Source organism: Arachis hypogaea, chromosome 9 (genome assembly GCF_003086295.3).
Source record: "Arachis hypogaea cultivar Tifrunner chromosome 9, arahy.Tifrunner.gnm2.J5K5, whole genome shotgun sequence".
NCBI classification, from domain to species: domain Eukaryota; kingdom Viridiplantae; phylum Streptophyta; class Magnoliopsida; order Fabales; family Fabaceae; genus Arachis; species Arachis hypogaea.
In genome coordinates this window covers 2,908,298-2,933,179 of record NC_092044.1, presented here as the reverse complement: position 1 = coordinate 2,933,179, position 24,882 = coordinate 2,908,298, and the positions used below count along the sequence as shown (strand labels likewise).

The following is a 24,882-nucleotide window of genomic DNA, read 5'->3' as shown; positions in this document are numbered from 1 at the left end:
AATTTTATCATCGTTTGAACTAAGAAAATTACATGATCTGATTAACTAAATATGTCTTGCAAGAAGTTTTTTTTCTTATGGGTTTTCTTTCCCCTTTTTCTTTTTAGGGGATAGGAAGTGAAGCGTCAATAGAGATTATTCATATATTTTGATAAAGATTTTTTTTTCTGATCTCATAAAGATATGAGTTTGATTCGATGTGGATTGTGGAGTAAGAAAAAAGGGAAAAAAGAATAGCATACTCTTAACATTAGACAAATAAAGAAACAAATTTTGATTGGCCAAAACCATGAAAACAACAAACTCATAAGAATTAGAATATTGATTGACACCAAAGTCCAAATGGGTGTTTGAATTTGGAAACATGTTCATAGTTCACACATGAATCCTATGATTATCACAAGGTTACTAAAAACCTTAGCTAAAGAAAAAGGTAAATGTCAGGAGTTAAATCCAAAGGGAATTTGTAACAACAGCATAAGGTATGTTTCAAACTCTTGTCTTTTCTTGTACTTGTAAGCAAAATGATTATTTATTTGTACCTAACTATCTCTCTTTCTTTCTGTGCCTCGATGACATCGCTTTAATGCTTGCACTTATTTATAGTTCTCCAGAGAAGGGTGGTGTTTGTTCTCTTCCCTTATTTGTATCATTATCATTATCATTATTATTATTTATACCATTTTTCTTTGATTTTCCATTTTCTATCTTCCATGGCTACACCTTTCAATATGCAGCATCAACTGTTTCATCACTTGTAAGCTTCCTTTCTCCCTTTATGTTTTATTACCTTGTTATTATTCTTAATTGTACATTAGACACAGTGCATAATGATGTGAAGTTGAAGTGTTCCCTGAAACTGATTTTGATATTTATTGTATAACAAAAGTGTTGACCCCTTTATTTCTGATGTATATGATTTCATTTGTACAACTCTATGCATTTCTAACATGGCAAATCTACAAGTTCAAGAAGCTCATATCTAACTGCAGATCCTTCGGATTAGATATCAGAAAGAATTTAACTGTATATGCCCTTCAACATGCCAAGTTGAACAAAGTAGAGGGCTCTTTGAATAATGGCCTGTTAGTTGGGTCCTTGTCTAGATATTACACATCCTTAAGGGAATGCTCATCGCTCGCCGAATTAGTTAAGACTCATTTTTCTTGTATTGATCAAAGAAATGAAGTAGAGGAGGTTACTGATGTTCCATCAAGTAGTACTGAGGGAGTGGAGTTTAATAGAGTGGACTACATTGTTTCGGTATTGCATGAATCTGCTAGGAGCTTTTCTAAATCTGTTGAGTCCCTTGGAGTCTCAAGATGTGGTCCAGAACTCTCAATGGCTTGGATTGGAAAAGATGTTCATGAGTGGCATAGGCGAATTGCTTACCAGGTTAAGCACCAAAATTTTCTTTGATGCTGAAATTTGCAACTACTTAATTACAACAACTGACAACATGCTTGCTTACACAGGTTGCAGTTTATGCTTTGATGAAAACTGCAATTGATTTGGAGATATTGCTATCACATGAACGACACAACGAATTTTCCCCTGTTAGAGAGATGTAAGCTTTTAGATTTTTCTCTTGCATACTTTTTGGAAATGGTAACATCCATAGATATGTGATTAAGAGAAGTAACAAGCTGTAGTTTCAGTTTGAACCCTTTAACAAATCAGGTGGGAGAACACATTGAGCTTCAACTCCGAATGCAGCATCCGGATTTGGTGCATTGGTTTAGAGACACTGAAATGCCACAGATAGCAGCATACTTTATTCCTCTTCTGAAACAATGGTCTGTGGAATATGCTGGAAGGTTTGCCTCAAACAACCTTGTTTTTTCAGAAAGTTATGTCCAAACCATGGATTAAAACTCTTCTAACAGGTCCAATTAGCCTGACAGAAAAGCTTTCAGCGGCATTGCAGGTATAATTGTGGCTATAACCTGCTGTACTGCAGTGGTGAAATTAGGCCGTGGCCGTATCCGTCGCCCCATACCTGTTTTGTGTTTTGAGGATGTTTTGGTCAAGCTCATGGATTTTTCACTCAGTCTTGCTTCAGTGGACAAACTACACCAGTTAGCAACTGAGGCAGGATTTGAATTGAATTTCTTGTTGCATTTTGGTAAGAAGATTCTTCCGAGCGAAAAAACCGAGGAGCTTGAGTTTTGGATTGGTTTGGCACATAAGAAACTACAGAAAGCATTCTCTGAAGAAAGCATCATGTCAAACAAGAAAAGTGAACACAAGGTCAAGTTTGCAGACTCATTCAAAACTTTATGGATAATAACTTTAGTTGACTATAACATTTTCCTAAGAATTTATTCCATTCAGAGTGAATATAGTCACAGATTAAATCTACCATGTTCTCTTAATTTCCATTTAGTTTACTTATACTTTAGTCCTTATAGTTTGACTCATTTTAAGTTAGGTTCTTACAGCATTTCAATATGTGTATATGATTAAAACTACAAAACTATAGGGAACCGTTGAAAGTTGAGTCGAACAATAAGAACATGCTTTGTCAATGTCTTTTCCAGTTTTTTAGCATGTTAATCTTTTCATTTCATAGGTGCACTGATTATTATATTTATCACTCTTCATTGATCTAGTTTCTTGTACTGCAACTTTTACAGATTCCATCAGATACTTTGGCCATACTGGGACTTTTTGCATATCTTGGAAGAAGGACTAGAATATTTCTGTCAGCAATGGGAATTAAGGACCTTGATGAAATTGTTAAGGACTTACTTAGGTTGATCTCTTTGCTCGTCCGTTTCATTTTAGCCGTATTGATCTTCAAGATATCGATACTAATCATTCATTGCCTTTTCCCTCCAAGTTACTTGGAGTGTGGGATTCTTTCCATTTATCCAGATTTTTCCTGCATACCAGTTTATCAATGCTTCATGGAGGTTAGTTTCTGTGAACTTTACCAACTGCTATTTGAGATTAAATGTTACTAATTTTAGTTTATACTATCTTTCAGGTAGTAACTGATGAGATAGGATGGCTTGATTTTTATGCTTCATATGTCCAAATAAACTGCAAACAGAAAAGAAAAAAACACAACGCTCGCCAAGCAGAGAAGGAGATCATTTTATCTGTTGTTTTTACTGTGTGCTATGATGTTTTCTCTGGCTTTGCGCACTTCAATCGCTCGACTCAGCAATCGTTGGACACAGCTTCACTGTCATACTTGCTTCACTGGTAACTTTTAGTTTATGGAAAATGTTTCCAAGCCAGAAAATTTTCCAGAATCATGTGGCAAAATAAAATAGGAATACTATAAATTTGTTAATAATTCATGATTTCCATCAAACCACTTAAAAAACTGCCCCTTATAACATTTCTAGTCAAGGATTGCTAAGCAATTGTCTGCAAGATCATTGGGCTGCTTATGATAAATCAGGGTATGCTGGTTTTGTTGAATTCCTTTACACATTCTCTTCTTTCATAAAAGACAACTTTATGTAATATGACTTATATATGATCCATTTTCAGTGATTCACTAAATATTATGGACCATGCTGCATCTGACAACCATACATCATCATACATTGGAGGCATAAATGGAACTAAGTTAACTTTGCTGTTTGAAGGACAGCATAGGTCACAGGACTTAACTACCAAAGGATTTCCAAAGATTGATTCTCACAACAGTTCTGGATTCCCCAAGGTATATTAATTATGCAATGCTACTTGTAAGATCATTAGAACAACCTCAGTTCCAAAGTTAAGGAACTCATTATCTTGCTAAACAAGAGATGCAAAATTTTATGCCTGGTTATATAAGTAGCAATTACATTACTCTTCATATATGACATAAAGTAACAGTGACAGATAGAAGAGAACAGAGTGAGTATTCGACATGGTCTCGACTTGACATGATAGTAACCACTGTATTTCTTGTCTTACTTCAAATCACAGGCTCCAATTTCGGCAACAAACAAGGAATCATCATTCGGGCAAGTTTCCGTAAATGACAAGTCAAGTCCTCTGCATCAAAGTGTTATCAAGCGATACAGCACCAAGTTGGCATTGACAAGTGCGGTAAGAAAGACTTGTATGAGAATTTAAAATCCACATGCTTTTAGGAAGTGTGCAACTTACTATTACTACTCACTAGGACCTTTGGATGGGTACAAGGTTACTCTTCATGGACATCAAGGTTGCTTTGCAATTACTTGCAAAGCAAGCACATGGCTTCAAGCCTTCAAGAAGTCAAAGAAAGAGATTAGAAAGAACCTTGACTGATGTAATAGTCTTAATTCCAATGACAATCTTGATGCTACTTCCTGTAAGCAACTTATGCTTTTTGTTCTATTTTGATGTGTAAAATTAGAAATAGAGATACAAGTTTTGGCTTTCTCATTTTGTTAACAGGTAACAACAGTAGGCCATGCAGCTATAATAGCAGCCATCAAGAAATATATGCCATTCTTGGTAATAATTTGCTGCCTTGTCACTCATATTTTGCTGCATTAATTGATGATGTAACAACATTGATGGAGGTTGCTTTTGTATGTGTAGATTCCTTCCTCTTATTCTCCAGAGCGTTTGGATGTTGTAAAACAACTAAAGCAAACTAGAGAGATGATGAGTAAGAGTAACCAGTCATTGGAAAATCAAGATGATCAGCCACCAACCATTTCATGAACATGATTCTTTCTCAACTCTCAATACAATTTACATTTGGAGAAAGCAACTGTATATAGATGACAGCATTATTTTATGTACAATGTGAATGTGACAAACTTCCATTAGGGTACTCAATTGCATAAGGCCCTAAGCCTGTTGGATGTAATGCACATGCAGATTTATCCAAATCATTTATTAAAAAATGCTCCACTTTACAGATCTTCACTTCTTGTGTGATGCTACCCTAATTTGGAACACCTCACCATTTAGTGGTTAGTTCACTAATCCACTTAAACAAGTATCGGCCAATTTGAATCTTATCTTGTGTAAATAACAACTTTTTGACCTGTGACAAACCCTTAAATAAAGTTCAAAACCACAATAGACTAATTCTTTACCTACCGAATTAGGACTTAGCAAATACCGTAAAAAAAAACGACAAAAATATTCTCAAAATATTTAATGCAAATTGAATTTAATTTTAGAGGTGATAAATGTAATGTGTGAAGAATCAATGAGTTTCACAATTTAATTTGATAAAAGTAAAAGTTGGTATGTAATAAATCTTAATTTTATATGTAAAAGGTTACATTGTTAAAACTAATTGCACAACTATAATTTCTTAATCATTGTCAAATAATAAAAATAACGTTAATTTTAACTATATTTTTAAAGTATTTTCAAATCTGTATAACCACCGTAATCACTATAAAATGCACCTTCTAATAATTGTTTGTTTTTAGGGTCTGGTATAAATTGCTGCATACCAAAATACCTCTCATAACATGGTTTTTGCATAACCTAGTAGTTTATTTGGCTGTCTAATGCATACAATTGACTAAAAATAATTTAAGGCATACTACAAACACACCTCAAATAAGAGAAATTGTATTGCTCTTATGGCCTGAATTACAACTGCAAAATCTCAACTATTACCTACATACATACTCAACGGAAACAACTCCAAATAGACAAGAAAAGAAAAGTATAACACTACACAACATTCTGGTATGTTCAATTCTGGTAACAATTTTGAACTTCTTCCGTGTCCAAAACGTTTTCTCTTGTTTTATTGTGTTTTTGCTAACAAGAACATGTAGAATATGACCTGAAATGCTTCCATAACTGTAAGAAAATCAACCTCTTTTCTCATATCAAATCAACCTGAAAGCCACACCAATCCAACACAAGATCTATATATCAAATCACTCTCCTTGAATCACGGGCAGAAGCAATGTGGTCCTACAAACATGAAACGATGTAATCAAGTTTAAGAATCAAAAGCATCCAAGTCTCTTACTGAGAAATCATAAAATGATAATCCAGTGAAAACATAATCAATTTACAGAAAGGAGTAAACGAAAGGAGTCAATATAAGGAGAATTAATTAAAGGTAATTGTGTCAATCCTTAAATTTATCAAACAATAAGATGTTTTCAATCATTCTTAGATAGTTAGATATGCCTCATTAAATTGAGGACTAAAGCGAGAAGAATTTATGTTGGCAGCAATCTTTTGTTTGCTCCATGTTTCAACTATGAGTTCTTGTTTCAAGCTTATCATTCATAGATGAATATCTTGTTTCGGAAGATACATCAAACTTCGTTCAAGTTGTAAAAAGTCAACACTAAACCCGATCCCATACAGCAGTATATTCAAACAATGCTAAGATTAAATCGGCGATATACTGTCAAATAAAGAAGAGATTAAATCGACAAAGGTACAAACAGGGATTTACATCCAGACTTACCGAGATAAAGTCAAATGCTTTAGTATCTTCTTTCTTTGAATTGTTCATCAGTGAGGTAGGAGGTTGGTTTGAGAAATTTGGTTGAAATATATCGGGAAGAGGTGTACTTCCATTGGGTCCAGTCATTTGAGCAGCACTAGCATTTTGCATGTTGGCATTATTAAGGTGTTGGAAATTAGCCATTGTTGCAAAGAGTTGCTGCTGAGCCAAGAGAGTCCCCATGGCACCATAATTAAAGGGCTGAGAAGCATACGGGTGGTTCAACATCATACCGGGTTGCACACCATAAGGCAGCTGACCCGTAGGAAACATGGGATTTACATTGAACCCAGCTGTCTGGGAACCCAACATGCCACCTAAATTATTATCTGGAACCTGACTATTTAAACCTGAAAATAAAGATTCCGATTGCATTGTTGTCGCAGGGGGAGATGGTTTATGATTTGAACTTGAGGTATTTTCCTCTAATGACAAGCCACCCATTAAATCACCAACAAATTCTTTATGATTTGTTTGCTCGGGATTGGAAGCAAAGAGGTCAAAGGGTTGGGGATCACTCCTACTTGTCTGTCCACGACCTCCATGATCAACTGGTTTATCACCACCAACATCCATCCCAGAAAAGAGATCAGCTGCATGCTCTTTCTTCTCACTTGTATGAAATGACACACCAGCAAAAGGGTCGTCATCATTTTTTGGTTCATTAGTAGCTTCAACAGAACCACTAAAATCTCCAAATAAATCATCAACGAGAGGAGGTCTACATGATGTCAAATTTTCTATATTCTGATCAAGCACATTCTTTGTAGAATTCTCCATTTCGAGATTATCATTTGAATCTCCAGTGTCAATCAAGTCAGGCAACTCAACAGCAGTAGTACTTTCTGTCTTCACAGCCTTCTCCGAATTAATACCAGAGCTATTTGAGTGGCCTACACCTAGAAGCCCAATAACCTGTCAATCAAGGGACAAGGGGCAATGTACTAAATTAAATTACAAAGGTTGATCTTAGACTTTTCTGCTGACATTGGCTATAATCATTAGTGTTATTCAAGAGAAAATTACAAATGACACTCAGTTATCGGCATATGAGATAATTTATTTCTTGTGTAAGTGACTAAGAAAAAGAAAGAACTGAAATTACAAGGGTATGAAATGCATAAACATGCGTCAAAAGTATGTCAATATCCATACTTCCACAAACAACAATAAATGAAAATATCAATTATCTAGGGTTCTTCGCAATTTAGATTCAATTTATCAACTAGCATCCTGCCATATCCTACAAATTCTGCGAGAATCTCCAGTGCCACACAAGCCAAAATTTTCAAACCTTAAGAGAGAAGGGGAGAGGGATGAGGTTTGACCAATATTAAAATGTAATGAATAAGATGAAATTTCATGATTTCATGTGATAATCTTCTTTCAGATTTTGGTTATAAAGTTACCCTGACTGCCTTTTCCCGCAAAGAAGATTGGGGAGATTCTGAACATTTCACCACTGCATCACTATTTTCAGTGAAGTAAGAAAAAACAACTGAAAAATGATCATCATCCTTCTTTCTAAGCATGGCTTCGAGCACGCAAACAGCTTTCATGCGAACCTGAAAATAATATTCTCATAATAAGCTAAATAACATATAGATTAATATGCAGAAAAAATTTCAAATATTTAGCCCAATAAGATGAAAAAAAACAAAACCAATAAATGAATCATTAGTTTATGTGAAGCCTTTTTTTTAAAAATGTATATAATTATGTGCATTCCTTTGTAATTGATATGGACTTTTGATCAGTGACTTCATATTGTTGTAGAAACATTAACATCGAAGACATGCCTGCCACATGGGAGATTGAAGCTTTGGTTCAAGGGCATGACATAAAGCCACAGCATCCAACTTGGCAGCCTCTGTTAGGAAAACTTGAATAGCATCTCGAGTGGGTTGTAGCCGAATACCCCCTGAAGTTACAATTGTCTCCAGCAACCTATCCTCCCTTGTCTTACCTTCCGAATAACTTGCACCAGAATCACCATTTGATGTTTCCGTCTTAGTTACCCTTGAATCCTGACTCCAAGGACCACTGGACTTTGGAAGCTCAAAACTACTCTGATTTTCATTTCGGTATTTAACCGGTTCATATCTCTCACCACGTTCTTCTTCTATGGTCAATGACCTTCGAAGATTTGGACTCCTGTAGCTTCCAGTATCATTCTTCATTAGTGAATGTCCCTGTGTTAAGCTACTAAATCCTTGCTTAATTGATGCACTTCCAATACCGACTACCTCACTAATAAAAGATTTCTTATCTTCTGATGGTGGTTCATAGTTGGTATTCCCAAACCCTTGTATTCGCCTGTTAATATCTTCAGTAGGCGCTGCCACTGGCTTATTTTCTTCTGAAAAGATGGCAGAGATAGCCTCATGAGCCGTGTCTCGCACAGCCTTATTTAGTGCATCACCTTTCAGAGGATCCAACTGTCCCTTGTAATGAAACAATTGACGAACTGCCACCGAATGTCTCTGCATTTCCCTTCTAAACTCTACACCAGATTTTCCAACACAATACTTTATCAATCTTAAAGCCTGCCAACAATAATGGAAAAGAAAAATGAACTGAGTACACATAACTGACTTTAGACAAATAACGAGCCTATCATCCAAGTATCTAACAACAGAAACATTATAATCCTTTTCTTTCATATCCCTTAGTCAAGTTCCTGTAAACTAGAAGTTAGAACACATAACCATATTACAGAATAACACAATTTCAAGGACAACTAGAACAACTCATATTAGGATTTACCGTTTTAAGGATAATTTAGTATTGGAAACAAAAGATGGACATCGCTCACCTCACAAGCACAACATATATAGATCAGTGGATTACAGTATAGAAAGCTAAAGCAGCAAAAAGCACATCCTAACAATAGTGCCTAAATATTCACAATCACATTACTCAATCAACAACAAAAATTGTACACATTCCCTAGCCAAGTTAATTTAAGCTAATAAGAGATTCGTAGGCACAGTCTATCAAGTTCATCTATTAGCCTGTTAGGTACCCTAAATCATTATCTAACATGTGCAATGGCTTTGATAAAAAAAAACAAAAAAAAAAAAAAAAAAAAAACTGCTTTTAGAAACAAAAATATTCACCCCAAACAATAAATATTCAAACTTTGAACCAGCCAGATCCACCTCGTCCAACTAAAACATAACCCCGGAAAACCAGTAACAATACCAATTTTTCTTTCTTTTGTGTATACCTTCTGTTTCACAATTGGGCTCTTATGATCGAGTCTCTTCAACACAAACTCTGAAAGCTCTTTCACAATACTGACATGCGATGTCCTCAAAAGATCGCAGATTTCCTCCAATTTGTAAACCGGAGTGACCTTATCTTCATCCGAAGTAGCTGAATCGATCAACCTCGACCTCCAATACGACTCCACAGCTCTTCGACTCGATTCCATATTCCCCCAAACTCAATCAAATTAAAAACCCTAAAAGAACAAACTTTGCAAAGTGATCACAACCCCACCACGCGGAAACTTCCCCGATCAGAAACTAACCTAAGACCCAGAACCCAAAATGCCCTGAATTGGAAAACCCAACACTGTATCGAGGTAACTGTTATTTTTTCAGGGTGATGAAGAATCCAGGAAACAGAAATGCAAGCGCGACTGATTTAAGAGTTGTGAAAAAGGGGGATAAAGAAATGGAAAACGATGTCGAAAGGGGGGTAAAGATGCGAAAAGGAAGAGATTGTGTGAGAATTGGGGGGAATCTGAAACGGGTTGGGTGTCTGTGTAACTGTTTCTGTTGTGTAACTTTTGTGATTTGGGGATAGATTAAAAAAAGAAAAAAGAAAAAAGAAAAAAGAAAAAGAAACTCAGAATTGTATTGAAATTGAAGGATTAGAGAGAGAGAGAGAAAAGGTTAGAATGATTTGTGGCAGCAAAACGATGAAAAGAAGCATGAAAGGCGTGGCAGATGAGTGAATTAGAGTTTGATTTGTCTCAAGTCTCAACATAATTGCGAGTTCCCTGCGCACGTTAGCACCCGCCGCCGCAAGCTGCCAATCCACCTCCCTAGTTATTTTTTAAAAATTACGCAAAAAAAATTAAATCCTAAATCAATTAATATATATTTATCATTTAACTAAGTTAAAAAATATATTATTTAATTAATTTTTATGACATATTTTATATTTTATGCTATTAAATAATTTTTTATATATTAATATTTTTTTATTTTCGATTGAATAACAAAAGTAGGAATCTTATAGCAAAAAAACTGGAAAATTTATTTTCATTCTCAGAAACTACATCTATTAGCTATGATGCACGAACACGAGACACGACACGACACAAGATATACGACAAACGAATTTTAAAATTTTATAAAATACAGAGACATGTATATATATTTAAACGAATTTTATATATATATATAAAGTATTTTTTAAACAAATTGTAATAATATTTTGATATTTTATTTATATTAAAACATAAATTATTTTTTAAATTATTTTTAATGTCTTATTTATTTATATACAGTGTTTAAATTATTTTTTGTTTTAATAAATAATAATATCTATTATATCTAAATTTATTTCAAGAATATATATTAAGAATAAGACTAAACACGCTACCACGTGATGATATTTAGGTGTGTGCAAGCGTGTCCAGAGAATATTTTTTTATATTTTATTAAGACATAGTTGGACACAGCAGACACGCGTGTTGGACGAGTGTCGTGTCAAAAATGTGTATGACACACGAATACGACAACTCAGCAAAGTGTCCATGCCTCATAATCTACTACACATCCAAGCATTATTGTCATACAAGTTCAACCAAATAGACTCAACACCAATAAAATCACTCTCATTAAAAGAGCGTGATTATACGTGCTCACATCATTCTTGCAACCAAGTCATTTACGTTCACGCGCGGGACTTTACGTTATCATCGTCTCTTCTTCTTCTTCTTTACATTCCTCCTCTTTCTCCTCCTCCTCCTCCTCCTGCTTTTTCTTCGCGTTCTTTCTCCTCATCGTTATTCTTTTGTTGCTGTATTTTTTTTTCTTTTCCTCCTTTCTCCTTGGTAATTTTGCAGCATTATGTGCTTTTTCCTCTTTTTTGTTTGGTTTTTTTTTCTCTTTTTCTTGGTTTTATTTCTTTTAAGAGAGTGAAACAAGAAGAATTATAATAAAATGAAATAAGAAGAAGATCAATAAGAAGAAGATGATGATGATGATGACGACGAAGAAGAGTTTTGAATTGTCCAGAACAACGAAACCAAATGCACCTTAATTCACTCATACATGAACCAAAATTAAACTGAGAAATGAACCGAAATTTCTTAACGAATAAAAAATTTGGTTAATATTTAATAGTAGCATCAAGTAAACCTTAGTCAATTCACAAGTGAACTGAAATTTTTTCAAATTTGAAACAAAAACTAACTAAACAACTACACATGAACAAATTCAACAAATTCAAGTAAAATGAACTCAAATGAACCTATATTTAAAATAAGAAAGAGTAAAGTATCGTTTTTGTCCTCAACGTTCGGGGTAAATCCTATTTGTGTCCCTAACGTTTAAATCGTCCTATTTGTATCCCTAACGTTTGTAAAAGTGATTCAATGCTATCCTGCCGTCAATTACACATCATGAACACTTTAGTTTGAGTTTTAAAAAATATCTTCTTGAAGTTAGAATAAAAATATTTGGGATAGAATCGATGATTCACTCCGAAAAATAGCTCATCAAAAGTTGAAACTAATTCCTACAATATTTACATAATTCACTTTTCTAGGGACATAATTGAATCTAAACACAAATAGTGGGTATAATATTAAAATCGAACACATCCAAGTGAGACATAATTGAGAATGAATACATCCAAGTGAGAATAATTGAAAAATATAATCTGATTTATTAGTATAATTGATAGTAGGATAACATTGAATCACTTTTATAAACGTTAGGGATACAAATAGGACAATTTAAACGTTAGGGACACAAATAGGACTTATCCCAAACGTTGGGGACAAAAACGATATTTTACTCAATAAGAAATAAACTAAAATGTTTTAAGGAATAAGAAATTTGGTCAATATTTAACAGCAGTATCAAGTGAACATCAGTTAATTCACAAATGAGCCGAAATTAGTTTAGATTTGAACAAAACAAACTAAACAACCACACATGAACAAGTTCAGTAAATTTAAGTGAAACGAAACCAAATGAACCTACATTAAACTAAGAAATGAACCGAAATTTTTTAAGAAATAAAAAATTTAATCAATACTTAACAGCAGCATCAAGTGAAACTCAGTTAATTCAAAAATGAACTGGAACTAGTTCAGATTTAAACAAAAACTAACTAAACAACCACACATAAACAAGTTTTGCAAATTCAAGCGAAACGAAACTAAATGAACCTAAATTAAACTAAAAAATGAATCGAAATTTTTTAAGAAGAAAAATTGGTAAATACTTAATAGCGGCATCAAGTGAACCTCAGTTAATTCACAAATGAATCGAAAATTATGAACCGAAATTACTTAATGATGACGATACACAAACAAACTCATCTCAAAACAAGCATAGACCAAGTCAATTTTAAACAAAAACACATCTAAATCAGTTTTAGATCAGACAATGTCATCAATATGGTAAAAATTCAATGATAACGATAACAATAACGATGATAATGATAACGACGATACTTAATAGAAAAAAGACAACGACGATAACGATGATGATCATGATGATAATGATAGAGGAGGAGGAGAAGGATAAAAAGAAAGGAGGAAAAGAAATTCCAATAAAAAAAGAAGAAAAAGGAGGAGAAAGAAGTGATGTTGGTGACATTAGTAACGAGAAAAAAAGAAGATGTAGCATTAGAGATGAAGAAGAATGTGCGTGCGTAAATTTGAAAAAAAGTATGAAAAAGAACCGCGTAAATCTAAAAGATTTAGTTAGAATTTGTTAGTTAAATTACTTGAATGTGAAACTTTATTGCTCAAGAAAACTATTCTCTAATGGATTAAGATACTTGTTGCTTTAACTTAAGATCTCGATATCAATGAGTTATTGGTTAAAAATGTATTAATGAAATTTTTGCCTAATAAAAAATTTAAAATTTATTTAGTGGTTGTTATGAAATAAGAATGGAACTGAGTTGAATTAAATTAGAGTATACTCAGATTTTGTTTATAAAAATTGAGTTTAACTTCTGATTCAACTCATTAATAGTCGAATTTATTAATATAAATTGAATGTAATTAATTAGTATAATTAGAGTTAGTCTCAATTAATATAAATAAGTTTAAAACTCAATGCAATGACATAAAAATTATTTTATTTGTAATGAATATAATATATATTTCAGAAAATGAAATTTTTTTTATTAGGGATGTTTATAGATTGGATTTTATTTGCAAATTTACAGTATTTATCTATATTTAATTTGCAATTTGCAAATATGATCCGATCCGTAACATGATTGGATCGGATCGCATATGTCATATTTATATATATGGATCTGCGCCAAATAATATATATATATGTTGTATTTATGTTTTATTTTAATTAATAATTATTATTCATATGTGTTATATTTTTGTTATTTAAGAAAAGTTAGTTTAATAATATTTTAGAAATAAACATATTTAAAACAGTAAAAAAGGGATCTAATAGTGTTTTGGATCGGTCTAGTAGTTAAACCATTAGTCTACTTAAGCAAGTGTCGGAATTTGTCATTAATTAGTCCACTTAAATAAATATCGGGATTCGAATCCACCTTGTGCATCGAATAATCTATTGGTCAACAACAAATTCTTAAATAAATATTCACATAAGACTATATGGTAGATGTTCTACAATCAATCACTTATTTTTTTGCATATGACTTGATTTTTTCCTGTAAAACTAATAGATAGAGATATGGACAAACATTGTGTTCAGAGACACTGACTTAGTATATTTTGTATCCATCATGACAAAAAAAATATAAAGACACTAATAAAAGGCATAACTTATTTTTCATTTTTTCTTTCATTATTCTTGTTAGTTTTTTATAATTACATTTTTTATTATTATATTTTTCTTTTCAAATTTTTTGAATAAAAAAATGAGAATAAATTATATTTTTATAATTTATTTTACTTTATCATTAAATAGAACATAAAAATACTAAACATAAAATAATTTTGTAACTTTTATGAAACAATCTCATTATATATTTAAATTTTTTTAATAATTAAGTTAACTCAAATTTAATAAAATCTATTCACACAACATGCGCATGAAATCAGGTTAAAAAATTTTAATATGGATTTTATAAGTGTGGTTTACCTAAAAATAAAGATTTTTGGTGTATAAACAAGTGGGTAGACGTACTGAGTCAACACGTAACCAACGTGTTGGACACATGGCACAATTATACGCAACACACGTAGGTAACGTGTTGCCACATGGTGTACATCTATTCAATACGCAAGTAACGTGTTGGTCTACTTTTTTATACTTTTACAACTATGTAAAATACCTCAAATGCCCATATTTAAACAAAACACCATTCTTTTCTCTATATCAAATAATTTTTGATGAAATCATGTCATTCTTTTTCTTTGTGTGCCTTTTACTCCTTCTATTGGTGCTGGCATTACTGCGTTTTAAGAAAAGAATTAATTCCAATTTGAGACTCAATTTCATGATTTGAAATGACTATAATATATTAATCGGTAGAGTACTAAATTAGTCTTTATGTTTGTGCGTAATCCTGTTTTGGTTCTTAAGGTTTAAAATGTCATATTTAAATTCAGAAAAGTTTCATTTAGTTTCAATGTAATCCCAGTGTGAGGTCAAAGTTAAATAATTAACGGAATGTCATATATAACAGCAATACAAGAACAAGATCGATAATTTGGAGAATAAACACAAGTTTCAAAGGCACAAAATCAACCGTGGATGCACTAATACATTTATTTATCATTATCTTTGGTTCTGTAGAAAACATTTCATTTAAATTGTAAGAATAATGATAAATAAATGTATTGATGCATCTGCGGTTGATTTTGTGTCTCTAGAACTTGCACTTCTTGTCTAAATTATCCACCTTGTTCTTATACTACTGTCATTTAAATATTCCATTAATTATTTAATTTTGACTTCACGGTAGGACTATATTAAAATTAAATTAAATTTTTTTGAATTTAAATAGGACAGTTTAAAAGTTAAGGACCAAAACATATATGATTACGCACAAAGGTAGAAGACCAATTTAATACTTTATCCTGTATTAATATAATAGAATTTAAGTTTAAAGAGTAAGAGAGTTGATTAAGAAATCAAATCCCTTTTGGTTTAATTTACAATTGAAGGAAAGATGGAAATTAAAATTCTAGAATTCAAATAATTTATTTTTAGTTGGTTTAAAATAAAAAAAAGAATTTTTAAATAAATTTTAATTCCTAAAATTCTAAAAAAGTTCTTAATTTAAAAATGATTGTACGCTTTGACAAAAAGAAGTTGCAGAATTCTAATCATAAAAACCTAAACATAGAATAAGACAAGTAGTAAGTAGCCACTAGCCAGTGATAAAAACTCATGCAATTTCATGTAACTGAGAATCGACAAACAAAAATCAAAGAACTACATGTTACTCTGTAGTTTGTACCTAGTGTTTAAGAGGCAACGGGTTTGATGAAGTGGCTACTTGCAATAGCATAGTGTGATGGCGAAACTAAACTTTCATGATAAACATAAAAGCTCTTTGCATATGTAGACTGAGAGTATAGATAAAGATCATTATCAACAAAGCCGCCAACAATCATGGGGAATAATAAGGCGTATTTCACCTTTAAATCACACAAAACAATTCTGAAAGACGGAGTAATGGCGAGAAGAACATCATTATCCGAGATGTACAGGGGTCGCAAACAACGATCATCATTAGGATTAACCATTTGGTGTGGAATTAAAGGCAATCTAGTCCAAGATTCAGTTACTCCATACTCCTCCATCACCCACACAGCCCAATCACTTCTCTTATGCTCAAAACAAACTGCAAGACGGTTCCTCAACACCGATAATTCCACGCTAACTCTCAGATTATCTTTCAGATCTCTTTCAGGGAGAGAAAAATAACTGTAAGTCTCGTTCCCTAAGTCAAGGGAAAGAACCACGCCATTTCTCCCTACCCAATTAAGAGTGTTACTGTTACTGGAGTTAACAAATTCTCCGTCTCTGTTATTCACGTCGATATGACCAAGTAGGTTCAAATCCACATCCTGAATCGTTCTCCATGACGAATTAGGGGTAAATGTGTAAATTACAGACCTGCGTTTATATGATTCCAAATCTGTTAGGATCCCGAAGAGCTTGTATCTGTCACTGACGCGATCGTAACCGAAGCCGCAGACAACGAAGAAACCACCGATTTCTGGCGTCGGTTCGGATGTGGATCCGGTACAGGGGTTCCACAAGATGGCTTTCACGGTGTTAGGATGATCAGCTTCATCAACCAAACAGAGCAATCCATTGCAAGAGCCAATGACTCTGAAGTAGCGTTGTGTCTGGTGCTGGAAGCACGTGACTTGAGTAGGCTCACGAAAAGTGTTCTCGAAGACGGATCGTATTGAGAAGACTCCGATTCCTCGGTATTTGTAGTCATCGCCGTAATAAGCAATTCGTGGATGTGTCAAGGTTGGATCCACCAAGATTGATCGTCGAGCATGGTCCTGGGCGAATTTGGGGCTCGAAATTAGGGTTCTCCATGAGCGGCAGACGGTTCTTAAAGGAAGAAGTGAACTCACGGGAAGCCTGAGTAGAATCTCCTCCACGATTTCTTCGGGAAGCGACATGACAGGAACGAGAATACAGAATTGAATCACACCATACAAAGGGTTGGGTAAATATTGATTCAATCTAACTAACTTCAAATTTCAAATTTGAATTGATAAATTAGGAATTTCTTTTGTGAAAACACAAAATTTAAATCTTTAACATATTTATTTTTTATTTATTAAATAAAAATATTAATTAACCCAACTTGGGTTGGTCGAGTAGTCAGCTCACTCGTTCGCGGGAGATACTGTAGAAAAAATAAAAATATTAAAATATTTTATTAATAATAATTTTTTCATGTATTTTTAAGATATAAATTAGATAAATCGTTTAAATTTTAATTTAATTTAATTTAATTCCATTATTATGATAACTAAATGCTGGTTTTGATTTAACTTCCGTTCAAAACCGATATTGCCTTTGCATTACTATAGAGCATCAAAGATGTTTTCTCAAGTTGGATTGCTATTTACATGTGAAAAAATAATTACTTATCAAGATATTGATGTTAAATTGTTAAAATCATGTCTATATTAATATTATCTTCTTTTGCTTCTTTATTTATTTTTACATATGATGTGTAATATTGCATAAATTTAAAAAAAAAAGTTAGAAAAAAAAGAGTCATATCACATGTTTTATGAAAGACAATGATGTTAAGAATAAAAGCATTTATTTGTTCTAGCTATAGACATCTGAGATATTGACATGTGGAAAAGAAGTAGTACTATTGACCCAGAAGACGTGATAACTTCCATAAGCATTTTAGTTTGGTTAATTAAAAGGGAAAAGCTCTGCATACAAGCCATTAGGGCTTGTATGTTTTACAAGTTTAATAAACAATAAAATTAAATTACGTGCTGCTTCACGTATGACGCGCTACATCCCTTCTTCTTCTCCTTCTTTTTCAATCGTTCTTTTCTCCTCCTTTCTAATTGGTTTGTTCTTCGTCGTTGACGTTAGTTCCTCCACATACTGTTACGGCACGTTTTCATTGCACCTTCTTCTTCTTACTGCACGTTCTTCTTCCTCTTCCTCTTCTTCTTCTTCTTTTCTTTTGTTTCTTGCCTTCTCTTTCTCCTTCTTCATTTACGTGCTTTTCTCTCTGTTTTCTTTCTTCGTTATTCTCGATTTCTATTTTTTTTTACATCAAGCTCTAAAATCGTTTTTGAAAAAGAAGAAGTAGCAGAAGATGAGGAGGAGAAAGAGAAAGAGTTCTGAATTATGCATGATTTTGGGTGTATTTCTTTAAATCCTTTGGGTGTATTTTCTGTAATTTTTTGGTGTATTTCTATAATCGTTTGGGTGAATTCCTGTAACCGTTTGGGTGTATTTCTGTAATCTCTTGGGTGTATTTTATGTAATCGTTTGGGTGTATTTCTGTAATCTCTTGGGTGTATTTTATGTAATCGTTTGGGTGTATTTCTGTAATGCTTGCCATTTTTTCTAAAATGAAAAATACACCCATAGATATCAGTAAGATACACCCATAAATATGAGTCAGATACACCCATAGATATCAGTCAGATATCACTCAAATACACCCAAAGGGTTACAGAAAATACACCCAAATGATTTAAGAAAATACACCCAAAATTCGTTGAAGTACATCTTATGCATAATTCAGAACTCTTTCTCTTTCTCCTCCTCATCTTCTGCTGCTTCTTCTTCTTCAAAAACGATTTTACCATGAAAAATAAAAAAAAAACGAGAAAACAGAGAGAAAAGACGTAAATGAAGAAGAAGAAGAGGAAAACGAGGAAGAAGAACGTGCAGAAACGAAAGAAAAGGAGAAGAAGAAGAGTAAGAGGAAGAAGAACGTGCAGCAAGAAGAATAAGAAGAATTTCAGAAACTATGAAAATCGGAAAAAAAAACGAAGAAGAAGAAGAAGAGGAAGAGGAAGAGGAAGAGGAAGAGGAAGAGGAAGAGGAAGAGGAAGAAGAAGAGAAGAAGAAGAAGAAGACGAAGAGGAACCGTTTGAGTGGGGCGCGTGTAGTTACGCTCCATTCAAAATGAGTTAATGCGCGTGTTAATGAAGTTTGGGCTGATAACTTGTAAAACTTGTACGGCTTTTTTATTTATATGTGTAGCAAGGCCCTAATTAAAATGAAAAATTAAAACAAATATTTTTTGCCCATAAGAAACCTTTCAGTTCTTGTTTAGTGCAATAACTCTTTTGCTTTATCTGGCCCAACCGAAAACCAAAAATGCCCATTTGTCGTAGACATAGACATTTGCACACTTGTTACACATGCTCATCTAGTCATCTTCAACTTTGGGGGAGGCTCTTAGACTAATGGCAAATATCTAAACCTCCTAAACCACATTTTTAGGTTGAGTCTTAATAGAAACAGTAGATTAAGAACCCTTAAATCGAGAGAGTGTGAGAGTTATATGACCAAAAAAAAGAACTACTCTCACCTAAACTCCTGCATCTTCAACACCATGGAATTTCGGATTAACAATGACACCTTAAACAACCATTTACAATAGGGTATTTTTGGAGACAATCCTAACACGTGTACTTTCTAACTGTTAATGTATGAGTACTAATACATGCATGATATATCAAAGTGGCGGTGATAGATACTGGCTATTAATGGAGCATCATGCTCATGTGAACCGAAAACCATGAGAGAATATAATTTTCAGAAAGTTAGATGAGCAGTACATTATGTAAAAGATTGACAGCGGCTGCAACGACATCACAGAGAAACAAGAATGCAGAGTTGAATCAATTAATTCAATTTAACAAACTTCAAATTTTGAATTTTACCTTAATTTAATTCTATTAGTATATTAACAAAATGCTGATTTTGATTTAGACTCAGATAAAAAATAAAATTGGTTTTAAACAAGAGTTTTTTTTTTTAGGTTTATTTGATTTTTACATAAGCTTTTTTTTTATTTGTTTTATACTATTTTTTACTTTTGAAATTCAAGATCAAATTTTTTATTTTTTGGACATAGAGCTCAATTCTGATGCCATATTATAAAATTATTCATCCAAAAATTTAAGCTGATAAAAAAAAATAATATTAATAGTTATATCTCTAATGATTAGCCACGACACCTTAAACAAACATTTTCGCTTTCTTGGAATGGATACTAGCATTACGCCTATGTTAAGGAAGAAGGAACTTCTTCTCATTGAAACATTCAGAAAATAAAATTACGCTTACACCATGCGGTTATTTTTTAATTTCCACAAATATCGTTGCGGTAAAAATCTTTGATTTTCGCCCAAGGGATTAATTAATCAGCGTTTAGTATGTAACCACAAAGTTAATTTGACATTCAATTTTGACAAGCGTCAACAATTTATTAGAAGATTAGCACTTAGCCACTTATAGCCACCTTTAACTTAGCTACCATAATCGTCGCCTAAGTATACCGTCACCAAATTCAAAAGATAATGTCGCATTTTATAAATTAACTAATATTATGTTTAATATTGCTTAATTTCAATTAATTGAGTATACGTTATAGCAAAGATATATAAATTCTAATGAAATCCAAAACTCTTAGAGCAGTATTTTGTATATACATGGAGCATCAAATGATCAAATTGTTCTTCTTGAAATAGAAAGGCAGATACCCAAATATCATTTTGATTTTGATGTCTCCTATATATATATATATATATATATATATTCGGCTCCAAAATATCAGGCTGGCAATACAGAAGCAAGGCAATTTGGAAATAAAAGAAATGATCCATGCTATGTTCATATTGCATATTCTATAGTCTGACAAGTTTATAGTATCTTCTAATATAGTTGGCAGATAAGGATTCTAACTAATTAGTGGCTTATATATACAACCAACCATTGAGACAAATCATGTGCTGCTCAAATGAAATCATATGGTTTAAGACCTTATCTTCACATAAAAATACAGAGTGTACAAATTACTTCGATTAGCTGGTTATTATAAATAATTATTGGTATTAGTTTTTTAGCAATAAAACTTTATATCTAAATCATAAATCTAATTAAATTTAACCAAATATTTTAAATTCATGCGGGCATGTTTTACTGTCGTTACTTCTTCTTCTTTTTGTCGTTATATTTCTCTTTTGTTATCATCATTTTCAACAATTTTAAATTGAATGGAATAAAATAAAATCTAACATAATTAAATAAAGTGATAATGAATAATTTCATCCTTACTATTATGAATTTGAATTTGAATAAAATGCATTCAATGCAGGAGATTCTTAGTTTATAAAATGTACAAAGTTCGGTTCATTTGTTATTATCCAATAGTGTTGTTACAATAATATTTTGGTCATTTGTAGTTCAGGTGTGTTGTCGATGAACAATTTATTCCAAATATTGGGATAACTTTCAAGACAAATTGAATGGTAGGGGTGTTCTCGAATATTCGAATACCCATTAGAATTCAAACCGAAATAATTAAACTAGTTCTGAAATTAATGGGTAATCGAGTACAACCCAAATTAATGACAATCTCTATTAATTGGTTCAGGTAATGATTCTGGAAGTGCGAAACCAAACCAACACATAAACCCGAATCCTTTATTAATTAAATTAATATATATAATTTTTACTGATCATTTACGACAATGACTTAAGTATTTGACTATAATTGCGAATTATTATAGATATTTTGTTATTGTTAGTATATTATTGACTTGTTTATTGATTTTACATGTTTATTAATTATTATATTTACAGAATTTTTAAAATAAAATTTTAGTTTTTTTATTTTTTATTTTTATAAATTTTTGTTTTATGGGATACCCAATTATCCGAACCGAACCAATATATTCTTAATTCGTTTGATTTATTTTGGGTACACACAAAAAAATGTAAATTCAAACCAATTACAATTCAATTGGTTCCATCATAATTTCACTACTCCAAATTCAAACCAAACAGACCCATGAACACTCCTATTTAATGGAATCTAATGCAATTGAATAAAGTGATCATGAATAATTTAATTCTTCTTTACTAAAAAATTTTGTCAATACTAACTTCAATTAACATACAAATAAACCGAAATTAGTTCAGATTTAAACAAGCATTTAAAAAGACTCAATTATCAACAAAAATACATCAAATTTATTTTTGGATCCAAATGAACCTCAATTAAACTAATAAATAAACCGAAATTACTTAACAAAAATACATCAAATTTATTTTTGGATCCAAATGAACCTCAATTAAACTAATAAATAAACCGAAATTACTTAAGGAATAAAAAATTTGGTCAATACTTATCAACAGCATCAAATAAACCCCAATTAACACATAAATAAATCGAAATTAGTTCATATTTGAACAAGTAATAAAAAAGACTCAATTATCAACAAAAATACATCGAATTCATTTATAGATCCAAATAAACCTCAAATAAACTAATAAATGAATCGAAATTATTTAATGATGTTATCATAAAAAATCGAAACTAATAAAAATGTTAGCAAAATATTAGTGTTGTTAATGATGATGATAATGAAAGAAAAAGATAACGAAAAAGGATAAAAAAAAGAAGAAAATGCAATACCAAAAAAGAAAAAGATGAAAAAGAAGAAGAGTGATTTTTCATATTAAAACGCAAAGAGTAATGTTTATTTGATGAATTTTGAATACATATACACGCTTTTTTAACGAGAATATTTTTTGCTGATGTTAAGTTGTTTGATTGAATTTGAATGATAATAAAATTTGGAGGTATAGATCTAGTTCTTTAGTTAGTGGTATTGAGTTCAAATTTTGAGAATGAAAATACTTTTTTTTATAAACCTCTATTCTCTATACTATTGATGAGCCTGGGTCGTGTACCAAGATTTTATTTTAAATTGATGATATAAATAGTTTAATAACATAATTGAATGATTATGCATTTGAGTATTGCTGTGGACTGCTTATATTGCATACACTTATTGATGGTAAAAAATAGCATGAAGTAGTTTAGAAATATGTTAATTCATTTAATATAGTCGTTTAAGCTAGAATAGGAATGGAAAAAATATATAAAAAAATTGTGTAAAGTATTCTTTATTTGGATATATGTTTGACTTGTGATTTTGAAATAAATATTCCGTATACAAAATCTGAAATTAATTTTTACCACTATATATATAAAGGCTACGCTCATATGAAATCCCTTCCATTATTTATAAATGGAACTTTTTTTAAAATATGAATACAGATTATTAGGTTCATGTGATATTGTACTTAAATAACTTTCAAAGCCACCTACCTAATAAGTTACCCATATTAAATATTGAGGTGGCAAAATTAACTGTTGAAGTAAGATAAGTCACCTACTTCTTCCACCAATTAAATGGCATGGAAATCTTGAAAGAGGAAATCTTACCGATTTAAAAAAATATGTAAAAATACTTCACAAAATATAATTAGAAGACGAATGTTGACAGCTCAAGCGGGACAAAAAAAACTTAGATACTTACATGTTTAATCCATAGTTAGAATCGAAAAGTTGATGAAATCGATCAAGACATTGGTTTATTAGTTTATTGATTTAACTGATATCACTGGTTGAATCGATAAAATCGATCTCACGTAAATAAAAAATAAAAAATAATAAAAAATTTAAAATATATATCTTTACTAATATTCTATAAAAAATCAAATATTAAATTCTAAAATTAACTAATATAAAAAAAATAAAATTTTTTAGTACTACTACAATAGTATTTTAATTTGACACAATAAGAATAATAATTAATTCATAAAGTCTCTCATCTAACTATAATATAGTAAATTTTAATACTAGTATCAAAACAAATAATCTTAATCACAATACTAATAATAAAATATATCAAATAAATTAATAAATTTTTAATGAAAATTATATTTATATTATTAATGATACATAATTAAAATATAATTAATTCAGAAAATAAAAAATATAAAATTAAATTAAATTAGATATCTATAAAATATATAATTGAATATATATTATATAATTACTATTTGTCAAACATAATAATGAAAAGCATGATGGCTGAGTGACAAAAGAAAGATGTTTCAACATTAAAGTTCTTAGTTTGAACCGGTTTGGTTAGATCGATTTGTACCGATTTTAACCGATTTCTTTCGATTTACACCGGTTTTGTTTCTTGAACTGTTCAAAAAATAAACCGAACCAATTTAAAATCTGATTTACTAATTTTTCAGTCAAATCATTCAATTCGGTTCAATTTTTATAATTATTATTTAATCTAAATCAATGAATCTTCTACATAATTAACCAAATATAATTAGAAATTTTGCTAGAAATAACGATGATGGTTAAAATAAATAGTCATGATATTTTTTAATTTAATTTTAGTGTATAACAGTGTAAAATAATTTTACACGTATATCTAATTATGTAAATAAATTACCAGTATTCAGACGTTGATTACGTAATTAATCCTAATTACGTAATATTATATCAATAAAAATAACTGTCTTTTATATCAGTATAAATGATCATAAAAAAATAAATATAATTATATAACTGTATAAATATTCTCCAATATCAATACATCAAAATTAAACCTTTTTTTTCATCCAAAAGAGGATAATGCTAACTCATTTTGACAACAAAATTCTAGTAAAACATCCAGTTTCTTAGTAGTATTG

General features: G+C 31.4%; 3 protein-coding genes across 5 annotated transcripts; 1 reads left to right on the top strand and 2 right to left on the bottom strand.

Moving 5' to 3' along the window:
- Positions 1–568: 568 nt before the first annotated feature.
- Positions 569–4,866, top strand: LOC112709921 (uncharacterized). 3 transcript variants are annotated; one of them, XM_025761918.2, is made up of 14 exons: positions 569–757; positions 993–1,395; positions 1,476–1,567; positions 1,659–1,817; positions 1,917–2,250; positions 2,637–2,755; positions 2,843–2,915; positions 2,990–3,210; positions 3,357–3,413; positions 3,505–3,679; positions 3,931–4,053; positions 4,130–4,300; positions 4,387–4,446; positions 4,534–4,866. In XM_025761918.2, the coding sequence occupies exons 1-14, from the start codon at positions 714–716 to the stop codon at positions 4,657–4,659; spliced, it is 2,157 nt and encodes a 718-aa protein (XP_025617703.1). In that variant the 5' UTR covers positions 569–713; the 3' UTR covers positions 4,660–4,866. The 3 variants fall into 3 exon arrangements, with proteins under 3 accessions (XP_025617703.1, XP_025617702.1, XP_025617704.1); XM_025761917.2 differs by lacking the exon at positions 569–757 and having other exon boundaries at positions 787–1,395; XM_025761919.2 differs by lacking the exons at positions 569–757; positions 3,357–3,413 and having other exon boundaries at positions 787–1,395.
- A 564-nt stretch (positions 4,867–5,430) lies between these two features.
- LOC112709920 (protein MODIFIED TRANSPORT TO THE VACUOLE 1) lies at positions 5,431–10,465 on the bottom strand. Its single transcript, XM_025761916.3, has 5 exons — positions 9,660–10,465; positions 8,230–8,976; positions 7,840–7,995; positions 6,392–7,345; positions 5,431–5,883 (listed from the first exon to the last, which is right to left on the bottom strand). The coding sequence occupies exons 1-5, from the start codon at positions 9,864–9,866 to the stop codon at positions 5,842–5,844; spliced, it is 2,106 nt and encodes a 701-aa protein (XP_025617701.1). The 5' UTR covers positions 9,867–10,465; the 3' UTR covers positions 5,431–5,841.
- A 5,629-nt stretch (positions 10,466–16,094) lies between these two features.
- On the bottom strand, positions 16,095–17,273 carry LOC112712787 (F-box/kelch-repeat protein At3g23880). Its single transcript, XM_025765705.1, has one exon. The coding sequence runs from the start codon at positions 17,271–17,273 to the stop codon at positions 16,095–16,097; it is 1,179 nt and encodes a 392-aa protein (XP_025621490.1).
- Between the last annotated feature and the right edge of the window lie 7,609 nt (positions 17,274–24,882).